Source organism: Lichenostomus cassidix, chromosome 2 (assembly GCF_008360975.1).
Source record: "Lichenostomus cassidix isolate B80296 chromosome 2, HeHo_3.0, whole genome shotgun sequence".
Taxonomy (NCBI): domain Eukaryota; kingdom Metazoa; phylum Chordata; class Aves; order Passeriformes; family Meliphagidae; genus Lichenostomus; species Lichenostomus cassidix.
Genome location: NC_139482.1, coordinates 66,232,664 through 66,244,374, shown reverse-complemented (window position 1 = coordinate 66,244,374; position 11,711 = coordinate 66,232,664). Strand labels below are relative to the sequence as shown.

The 11,711-nt window shown below is 38.8% G+C and overlaps 1 protein-coding gene across 1 annotated transcript; it reads right to left on the bottom strand.

Moving 5' to 3' along the window:
* Window positions 1-1,765: 1,765 nt before the first annotated feature.
* BLOC1S5 (biogenesis of lysosomal organelles complex 1 subunit 5) lies at window positions 1,766-11,465 on the bottom strand. Its single transcript, XM_085051941.1, has 5 exons — window positions 11,269-11,465; window positions 9,995-10,077; window positions 7,769-7,898; window positions 6,074-6,132; window positions 1,766-3,860 (listed from the first exon to the last, which is right to left on the bottom strand). The coding sequence occupies exons 1-5, from the start codon at window positions 11,381-11,383 to the stop codon at window positions 3,681-3,683; spliced, it is 567 nt and encodes a 188-aa protein (XP_084908067.1). The 5' UTR covers window positions 11,384-11,465; the 3' UTR covers window positions 1,766-3,680.
* Window positions 11,466-11,711: the final 246 nt, after the last annotated feature.

The following is an 11,711-nucleotide window of genomic DNA, read 5'->3' as shown; positions in this document are numbered from 1 at the left end:
AGCAAACCTGACCCATTTTACATTAAATGTAAAACGTAAAAATGCAGCTCTTGAAGGTTTTATTCGCCAACATTTGAGTCTAATCTCAAATCATAATAAAGTTTAATTAGTAGGCAGAAGAACTTCAGGCAACGTTGTTCACATCAGCGTGTTACATAAGTAACTTTAGGAGTGTCCTGTTCTAATGGGGCAAATGCCACTGGTTAAGTAGTGTCATTTCATGTTTAACAGTATGTGGCTTCATCCACAGAAAGTCTTTTACTTACACAAAACACCATGTTACAACTGAAGAGCAGCATTTACATTTCATACCTCATATAAAACCGGGCTTACTCATGTTCCTTCTCCAGACTGCACTGACACCTGCTGGGGAACACTTGTCAACCTCAAAATCCACACCCTTGAGACATACATGTTAAGCTTTTTTCAATTCAGCAGTGAACTGATTCAATTCACTGGCTGGTTATGCCATCTATTTGCTATGTAGTTTGACTACTGAAAAAAACTCCACAAGTTTTGAGGAAAGACTTAACAAGCCATAAATTATCAGAGAAGATGTGATGTTCCAGTTGTAATGATGTACTTTCTCTATTAAAAGTATTACCTAGTGTCACTATAGAAAGAAGCAGAAGAAGAGCACACAAATCAGCATTCTCCCTAATTCCTAAGATAAAAACAATGTGGTAGGCCTTAGATATAAAACATTCCAAGAACAGCACACAGGTTGATTGTTAACATAAGGCAGTTTGAAAAAACCCAAACCTTTAAATATCTCTTCAGTTCCTCAATTTGTTATTGCTCCTAAACACAGCAGTGGTAGATCTCACACAGCAGTTTCAAGGAAGACACCAGGTTCTTGCTATGTGTGAAAGGTTCTTAGAAAGACTAAGAAAATATTCCAGTGGTTACATGACACAACCTCACTTCCAGTAACAAAGAACAATTCAGCAAAATAAACAGCACTAATAGTTAAGCAAAAAAAGTTGATACACATAGACTGGTATGAAAACAGATTGCAAAACTCACCTGTCATACTAGAGGTTAACTTAATATTGAGGACTTTTTTCAACTCCTATTGGAGTCCAATGCAAACTTCAATCAAGTTTAACAGGGATTAAATAACTCCTCAGGGTTTTTAAAGCTATGGAATTCAGTCATGTAAAATTGCAAGTATAAGGTGAAACACTTCATTCATGCACAATGACATAAAACCAACTATTAAACTATTAACTTTTCTATTTCTCCCAAATGCCCGAGACTGTGAATAACAGGAATTTGAATCTTGTAAAGGAAGTTGCACTGTGGAGAACTATTGTGTCCAGACAGACCACAGTCTCACTTTGATAAAAAACTGCTGAAGATAGGAATCTTTTTTTATCTGTCAGACATATTGAGATAATATTGGACACAAGTATTGGTTGAGATTTTTTAAACATTTGGACAGAAAAAATAGATTTTCCTATAAATATTGGCAAGTTGCTTCAAAGATAATCAAGCATTTCTAAGTGATTCAAAACCTACAGCATAACATGTAAAAAAAAAGTGAAAGTTACTAAGTGAAATTATTTCAGGAATAGATAGTTTTCATTTAGTCCCCACAGTGAATAACATTGACCAAGAGGCAGGCAAAGATTTTGAAGAAATGTGCTTTCAAATGATCTTCAGCATAAAAGATTCTTCAGCATAAAACATTCTGGAAGAGGAACATATTTTCAGTGTTAGTATTTCAGAGGCTTTCGAAAAAATCAGGAGCACACATCCCAGGTTTTGGAAATACCACTTTATTTTCCAGTGAATATCCAACTTGTAACACTTGCATCATTGCTTATGAGCCCTCAAATTGATGAAACATTAAAGCCTACAGCTCCAGTGCACAGTTAATTAGATATCTAAATCTTAATAAAAATTGTCAGTGCAAAAATAAAAATTAATTCAGTATGTAGTTAAATGTATTTTGTTACAAAGATATTTGGGCTTTGAGCACATATACATCAAATAATATGGTAAGAGAGGAGCCACTTCCAATCTGTGCTCCAAACAAAACTATTGCATATGCAATTCTAAAGACAGGCAAGAACTTTTTCATTTTAAATGAAAAGTCTGAGTTTAGTTCCAACATTCATCACAAGAACATAAGCTGAGAAATATTACAGAAGTCACCCTCTATCCAGATAGGAGTTGCTCTAAAAGAGGCCTTCCTATTTTTCACATGTGGGATATTTCTGACACATCTATGTTTTTTCCATTCAGAACAGAGAATTAACAACATTCCAGCATGCCCCAGTGCTGGCAAGTCCTCTTCTCAGTCCAGATACACGATGATGATTGATGAAGCTGTTGGGCCTACAGTAGCAGGCAGAGCAGCTTGGCAGGAATTCAGGGTTATTGAAAGAAATCTCAAATACTTATTCCATCTCCTCTACTAACTTTAATCACACTATCAACATGCTGCCAGGAATGGAGCCTTGAAACCAAGCCATAAACCTTACACAAGCAACCCTTGTTGGTATATTACTGCTGCAATACAGGTAAAGTGTAAATTCTGTTTATTTTTACCTGTTTCCATTCTACATCAGACACCAGCTAAATTACGGAAAGATATTTCCTGCACTAATGGTTAGCTTGCAGCAAATTTCATTAAGGTACTACGTCTCATTTTCCTTGGTTAATGAACTGATTAAGTTAACTTCTTCAGTTACACTGCTGGTAACTGCAAGTTTGGAATAAAAGAAAGCAATGCAGGAGTTTTGCACACACTGTAAGAGTAAGTAAGAAAGCAGATCAGTACTACAGGCATTTTACCACTAATCTGCTCATTTGTTAGGCTGATAAAGAAACAAAAATCTTACCTCAATTGCTTCATAAAGTTCTGACAAGCTTATCCTAAGTAAACCAACAACATGCCAAATATTTAAGGTAAAACTGTACTAGCTACAAAGCTAATACAAAGACTGATATGCTTCTCATGATTACTTTTTAGCTTGTTTTGGCTTTGCTTAGAACAGTAAAGCTTAAAAAGAGATGCCTGAGACATTTACAGGGAGAAAAAAAAGTAGGAATTGTTGACCAAGCTTACCTTACAATTTTTATATTAGCAAAAGTCGTTCAAATTACCACTGTACTTCATAATACTGAACATATAACCCAAAAGTTTGAATTACAATTGTATTTAAAACTCTGTTGAGATCTTTCACCAGTAAAACTTCAAAGGAAAATATTCCATAAGAAAAGTTTATTTTCTTGAAATCTACAAGCAGAAGATAAGAGTTTTCCCAGTGAATTCTCAGCTAACTATGGCTGGAACCTATTAACCTCCTTTTTGGGAAAGGGCTGTGGCTGCACACTGGGATAGTTAGTACTACATTAGTGTCTGTTTTCCCAAATGATACAATACCCTGCCAACAGGAGAGAACTCCAGTTTGCAACTCCCTGAGCTGATGTAGTCACACAATTTTCAGTTCCACCTTTCAACAAACAAAGAAATACTGGCATTCCACCTGCCCTGAACAAAACAAGCATAGATAGGCACTTAAGTTGAAAGTATGCACACCTTTTCTTCCCATACCAAGCCTGTAGAGAAAATTCTCCTTTTTGCTTTCAGTCTCAGCTTTCCAAAAGAACCTCAACTTAAGTCAGGAGCAACCGAGCATGGCACAAATCCAGCATTATAAAAAAAGGTCTTAAAAAGAAACATATTTGGCCAGTTCCTTCTCCATCTCAGAATACTGCTCTTTGAGGCGCTCCATGGCTTTTCTGTGCTCTTCATCCACCTCTGCACGTTTGTTCTGCTGTTCTTTCATGAACTCCTCCCAGTGGGCAATGCACTTCTCTTCACGAGCCATCACTTTGTCTGCCTGAAGCTGAGAGGAGGAAAATATGAAGTTTTTAACACTCATTTCCATATTAAAACAGGGGGTTTATGAGGGATCTATGTTAAAGTATCAGAAAAACTGGAAACTAGCAAGAAAACATTTATTTTTGTACAGCCAATCCAAAACAAGTGCTAAAATGTCTGCCATACTACTAATGTGACTGTATTAGTGATGATACTGTTTCTGTAGACTATAACAACATACATATTAAATGTTTTGAAACTGGCACCTAGTGTTCCTGCTTTAGCCAGCTAGCTCTCACTGTGATTAATGTCTTCCCTTATAAATAAGTTATTTTTCCCCTCATACTTTCCTACTGCTTTGCTTCTGGTAAATTTAATTCCTTTCACCCTCTTATCTCGAAAAAAGAATTTACAAAATGTCTATATATCTAGAAAGAGAGATCATATACACATCCAATGCACATGACAAAATGCATTTGCAATTCTTGTGGATTGCTTGTGAGCTGTATTAACAGGCTGGCCCCCTTATATTACAGGCGCAGAAGCCAAAATAAGTCTAGGCAGTTGTTCTTCCATTTACTCCATCTCCCAGCAAAAGAGAGGATTAATCCTTCTTCTTTTTTTTAGCCCACCTCTTTTTCAGTCTGTCACCAATGACTCTTTCCTATGTATGGCATTTTTGTCAGCTAAAGGCACCGGGAATCCATTTATGTATTCCTAAACACCCTCTGCTGTTCTTCAAGATCACACAGCATGGGCTAAATACACGATTTTTTCAGTGCAGTATTTGATATACTTTTATAACATTATGCCAACACACATTTTGTTTGCAGCAGATACAGTAACATCTACGAACAAAATACACCAGTTTATACTAACAGTTTGACTGGTACACTACTTTGTATTCAACAGGTTTTGAAACACTGGTGTTTCAAACACTTTCTGACACACTTACACGGCACCTAGCCAAACCCGACACTACGTTCTACCAAAATCCCATTATTTTTTCAGAACACGTCATTTCAGAAAAGTAAGGGAAAATTATTTCTCCTCAAGGGGCTGAACTACAATGACAACTTTTCTCTACAGTTGTAAAAAAAGTTACCTACCTGTTACTACTCCCATTTGGAAAGTTTCAAGCCAAAAAGTAGTACTATACAAACTTAAAGAAATGCTATGAATACTGAATAGCTATAACTATTCTTACACTACATATTAAAAAAAAAAAGTGGAAACATACAGCTAATATTTTTCAAAAAGAATAGTCAGCATTCTTACTGACTGCTCATTTTGTAAGTTATAAATTTCTTATTGAAGTTTTACTTCAAAGAAACACTAGCAGAACTGTAAGAATTTTTTATTTAACCTCACTAGCATCTACACTAGTGTTAGACACAAGCAAACTCTCAGTGCTCAGCAGTGTGCTGTTTGCACAGTACCAGCATTCAATTGCCAACTGGACTGCCCATCTTCATCAATTGCAAAAAAGGAAAGAAAAACATGACTATCAGCTTACATTCATTAATGCAGAGCCTGTTTTGCTTGATGGCCACAGAAACAGCTTCATTTTTTCTGAACTAAATTATTATCAACAGCATTTTGCAAGTAAAGAGATAACACAGGAACACAATACAGAAGTAGTAATGGGAAAACATGAAACTAATTTCTTGTATAATTTTCCAGGTTTTAGATTCAGAGCACATGTATTTCAAATACGCAAAGTTTAGCCAACTGAAAAGACTCCAATGATTCGCATGTTCCTATAATATAGCCCTTCATTAAATAACCCATCCACAAAGTGAAAAACACACTTCCTTTTCAACAAGCAATATATATAATATGGTCAATGTTCTCAGCTAACTAGGAAAGATTTACATTTCCATTCTGGTAGGTTAGTAGATGTTTTTTGTTCCACAGAAAATAAGCTTTTTTTTGTATTTAAGCTTTCCCTGTATGTGACAAATGTTATAGTCTGAGCTAGAAGGGAAAATAAAGCAAAGGAAATAAAAAAATAGTTTCCATATATCAGGAGATTGTAGGAAGAGTTAGCTACATCCATTAACTTTGCAGTGTGCATTTTATAAGCAAAGAAATCACCCTAAAAGAAGTTTTACTGCAAGTATATAAAGGTATAGAAAAATATATTTTCAAGTTTTGCAGTACTGAAGGCAGATAAACTTGCTGTGAAGCACAGTACTCTTAGAACACATAATAAAAATCTATCCATCCGTCCTTTACCTTTCTTGCTTCATACTCCCTCTCTTGGAGTCTATGGATCATAGCGTTGGCAGCTTGCACTGAAATAACAAATTGCAGTAGATCAGTCTGCTGCTGTAAATCAAAGAAACTTGTCTGAAAGGGATTTAGAAAATGTGAGGCTGTTGCATGGTGAAGATTACATTCCACTGTGTCACTTAACTCTGCCTGAGAGTCATCAGTACTTGCAGGAAATGCTTTACACTTGTAACAGTACGTAGGCTCATTGCAGAGATCAACCTTTGTGTGTTTTAGAAGCCAAAACCAGAAAGGAAGTGAGGTCCTCTTGTGCCCACAACTCTCAGTGCTGCTGATGAGCTGGAGTGCACTACTCAGCACCTCAGATGACATCAAAAACCCCTCTCAAGTCAGTAAGTAGAAACAGGTGACCAAACAACGTTTTATTGGGTTGGGGTTTTTTCCCTTATTTTTCCCCATCAGCTGTCTATAAACTCCACATGGAGAACATCTTTATGCTGGAGTCAGTCTCTTCTCTCATGAGACTAAGTCTGGGAAAACTTCTCAACGGAAACAGGAACTGTATTCCTATGCACCTTTTCCCCTAACTTATTTAACACTTAATTAACGCAGAATTAAATAAACTGATTTCCCCAAAGCAGGAACTGCATGCAGTCCTGGACAACTGGCTCAAGCTGCTGCTGCTTGAGCACGGAGGTTGGACATGACCTCCAGAAGTCCCTTCCCACCTCAACCATTCTGTGATTCTTTTAGTAAAGATGTACTGCACAGCTGGCCATTAGGAAGTCAGGGAGCAGCATCAAAGGTTCACCCCAGTTGGATGGTATTAGAACTTATGCCTTACTTGGATGACTAAATGTTAAGTTTCAATATTTTCCTGCAATTGTTTTATATGTAAAGCATCATCTACCATTTCCTATTCTGCATATGCCAGATGCCATATAAATAAGTTATAGGAAATTAAATGCTTATACAACATGCCACATATGAATTGTAACAAAACCCACAGCGGCATGTTTCAACTTCATAAATTTGGCAGCTAAAGTTATGTACCAACACTCTCCTAAAATCTCTTTTGAAGAAGCCATCCTGGCTGAATGAATAAGAAAAAAAAAGGATACTTAAAAATTAGTAAAAATTCTAAACTTTCTTTTAAAATCTGAGCAGTAAAGAAATAAATTATTATAATGATGAAACTCAGACTAGTATGCAATTACTATTACTTCCCAATTTTTGACTAAAGATAATAATACATTTCATAGCTATAAAGCAGCAAGTTTTGTTTTAAATGATAGAAGACAGTATTATGCACTCTTGTGGGCAAATTAAGAAACTTGAAGGTCACACCACAGCATGCCTGCAACAAACCAGGAAACAGAAATTTTGTCCATGGCTTTAGTCCACATGGAGCACTATTTCCAAGAGAATAGGAAAAGAATGAGCTGAAACAGCTTCTACTTAAATCAACAAAAAGCTTTAATGTAACCTTAGCAAGAGCTGATAGGCTAGACTACTACATATCAAAAAATGTCCCTGTTGTTTCCCTTTTAAAATTTCACACAAATGAGAACAAAACACATAAACAGTAGCAAATTATCAAAGTGTCGTAACTTTTTTACAAATCATATTTTGAATCCAAACTATTTAAATTACTCCTCAAAATGATGCATCAAGAGTAGTAAGAAGCAACCTGCTTACATCTCTTTAAGGTTTCACTCAAATTGTCTTGCACTGCCTGCTCACACTTTGGAAGAACGCGTTCATTCGTTTCAAAGATCGTGTTCTTTAGATTTTCAAGTACTCGCAGTTCTCGGAGGCCACGTTTTTCCTGCCAGAAAAGTGAAAGAAAGTGAGTGGCTACCAAGGAATCCCACTTTACAAAATAAAGGTAGTTTCCCAGTTGACAAACTCACAGCTTCATCTCAAAGACTACACCATTGTCTACTAAAGCGTTACTCGACTTATTTAACAACCTAGATAAAATTGCTTTGCGTAAAAAAGAGACCAATGTTCCACTCTTCACATTAAAATACAGGAATTCTTTGAATGACTCCTCCTCCTTTTCTCCTTTGTGGGAAAAGGCAGTATTAACTAGTTACACACTGTGTGGAAAAATGTGCTGTTTTGTATAGACACTATACAGAATATCTAAAACAACAGAGAGCAACAGAGCTTGAAAGCATTCCATTTTTATAACTCAGTTTTTATTGAGAAATAGCATAGCAGCGATTCTGCTTGCTTGATGTCTGACCCTCCACATTTAGCATGAAATGAGGTGAAAACAACACAAGTAAAATTGTTTTAGCTGAAGTAAAGCAATGAAGTCAACTAAAAAATAATATAACACAGCTGACTGAAGAGGCAGCTCTTCTAGCTCACGACTGATCATGATTAATTACAAGTACAGCAAGATATTGTTTTATAGTTTAAATTTTTAAAAAGTCAATTTTTCTGAAGCCACAGCACTACTCCTACTCTGAATTTCACCAGCATTTTCCTTTAGATAGAAACTCTATGTAAACAAAAAATACCATGTCACATGAAGTGGGATGTGGTCACCATACACGTTTTAAAACTTCAGAAACAGAGACACAGATACGTAACACCACTTAATTAAACAGTCTCCAGATTTCCTGAGTGCAAATCTCAATTCCTTGCACACTAGGGGCTAACCATTGAAAAAATAAGCACATGTTCTACTACAGCCAAACAGTATCTCATATCTGAAAGTTAGAAACAAGTGGATTTCTTGGGTCTCAGTGGTCCTGAGCCCATTTAGAAGAAATTCTAAATTGTAAAAATTTAAACAACCCTCTACTTTGCTATTTTCCCCCATGGAAGTATAAACCAGTAATCAAATTTCAGTAAAAGATTTAAGAACATATTAAATTTGTCTGAAAAACAGCACAAGACTTCAGGTGCAACGAGACATATCTATGAATTATCAATCTAAATATACTAGTTCTAATTTTGTCCATGAGTTTAAAATTTTCTTTCCTGTGGAATGACATGTAAAACTAATTATTGTATCCTGTATCTTAGTTAGGGACAGCAGAGAGAAGAAATAATTTCTTATGACTCTCAAGCCCATACAATACAGATCTGGTAAGAGTTTATTTCACATCCGTATTTTGCTAAACCAGCAGAGACAAAATAGATCTGCTTGAAACATAAGCTACAATCTGGGTTATGGGGTGAGGGGGAAAGACATTTTAATGTCATTCAAATCAGGTCTGCATTTGGGAAGTTCGAGGTGTAACTGCATTTTCAGGACTGACTCTAAATTCCACATTCTGTAAGAAAGAAAATCTACTCAGAAACAGCCTTTTGCTGCCATAAGATTCAAATTTTCTAAACTTTTGCTGCCATCTTGTGGAAACCAAATTATACGTTCCAGGCAAAGCTGTATACAAATACTTTTACACATTCTGTACTTTAGCCTTATTTGCAGCCAATCAGATAGCAGTCATTCAATTTGTAATGATCTTATTAGTTTGCACGAAGCGTTGCTCTTCTCTTCCAGTAATATCACTTCCTCTTGTGTAATGAAAATCAAAGAGAATAAAATTACTACTGTGCTAGCTGAATCCAGCTGAGGGATAAAGTAATTTCTCGGTGAGATGTAAACCTATACTGGGCAACAATATGTTCCTTGAACCAAATGGACCTAAGATGTTAGGACTACATTATTCTCTTACATCAATATTCCTGGAAAAAAAGAAGTATGACCCTTTCAAAACTTTTAAAATAAAAAGACCTAAATTACTTCCTTGTTTACTAAAGATGCAGACATATACTATAGGTGTGTTATTTGGGGAAAAAAATCCATGTCGAGTCCTTCTGAAGAAAGTTATGTACCTGCTATCTAAAAAGATGCTGAAACCATTCAAAGTTTCAGATTGTGATAGCATCCAATATACTTACTTCAAATTCTTTAACAAAGTAACGTATTTCTCCCTGAATTACTGGTCTGTGATCCAGCAGTCTGGAATAGACTTCCCCAACATCTAGAAGATGAATGAAAGCCAGAATTTTAGTTTTTCTCTCACTCTCACACCAGGCTACACAACACAGGCAGCACACCATACCTCAATGAGAGGAAAGACTATTGCTCACCAAGCACATACAAAACCAAAAGAGCACCAGAGCAGTACTTGTAGGGTAACCTATCTATCCAGCAAACCACCAGCTAGATAAAACACAATGAACTAGTATTCCAGATGCCAAAGACACCTTTCAGTGAAGGTGAACATTCTCCTCTGTGGCTCAGCACTCTTTGTCTTAATCCTCCTTCTCCTCAGTACAGCTTTCTTATCTGATTCTTAATGGTGGTAAAAGAACAGAACTAAACGCTCCAGCTTTACAGAGATTCACAGTGTAAGAGTCTTCTGCAGCAGGAGACAAGAGGAATCCTCACTACAAAGGAAAACTATCAGCATTGTATTCCAAGGCCAGACTTGAAATTTAGTCTTGAAAAAGAGTATTTATTTTTTAAGTATATGCAGAAAATGGGCTCATCTGTCACAAAGAAAAAGCCTACTAAATTGAAAAGCACTGTGAGAGCATAGCAAATACTATTTCAAGGAATATTCAGCGCAGTCCCAACCAAGTCTTTAAGTGGGCACTGCCATTTAAAGATGCATTCTCCTGCCCCAGCTGCTGGGCTGCCCGGCGGCTCCCTGTCTCTGCTGTATCCACCTGTGTGTGTTCAACACCCTGAGTCCCACATTCCCTTCCAAAACTGTGCAGAACGCTTATTTAGAAACTGGGGAAAGACATGATTAAAGACAGTAAATAAAGCATGGGCTAAACCACTTCGCAGTCCAAGGGATTACCCAGGACGAAACTTGGGCGAACGAGACTCGAGTAAGAGCTTCCCCAGAAAACTCCACGGCGGTGGCAAGGGCCTTAGCGGCCCACTCGACTCCCCGAAATAAAGCCACAGAGACCCCTTGGTTTGCAGCTGTGAGGGATGAAAGGCAGCGAAACCTGCCAGGTGTCCAGCCTTAAAGCTCAGCCCACGCCGCGGAACCTCGAGGGGCTGGAATTCCGGAGAGCTGGAGCGGTCCTGGGCGCTCCCGGGACACTCCAGCTGCTCAAGGGACCAGCTTCCCCTCCCGGGGCCGTCCCTGTGCCGCTGCCCGCGGGGTTCACAGGGTGCTCGGCAACGCCGGGAGCCCGGCCCGCTCCCTCCTTACCCTTAATGATGGGCTGGATCGGAGAGCCGGCGGCCGGCGCGTCCCGTCTTCTGTCGGCGGGCGGCGGGGCTGCTGCGCTGCCGCGGCCGGGGGAGGCTGGCCCGGCCCCGCTCATGGCGCTCGGCAGCCCCCGGGCAGCGCAGCCCGGGCCGCCCGGCCCTGCCCGGCCCTCCCGCCTCAGAGCTTCCGCCGGGCCCGGAGCCGCGGAGTGAGGTCATCGCGGCGCGCCGGCCGCGGGATCCTCCTCCAGGGAACCCCAACCCTCCCGAACTGCGCGGCTGGGGTTCTGCTGCGGGGGGAGAGACGCGCAGGGGTGCGGAGAGGGGCGGCGGGGCTGGGGAAGGGTGTGGAGGGCCTGTCCTGTGAGCAGCGGCTGAGGGAGCTGGGGCCGTTTAGCGTGGAGGAAAGGAGGCTCAGGGGGGATCTTATCACTCTCTATAACT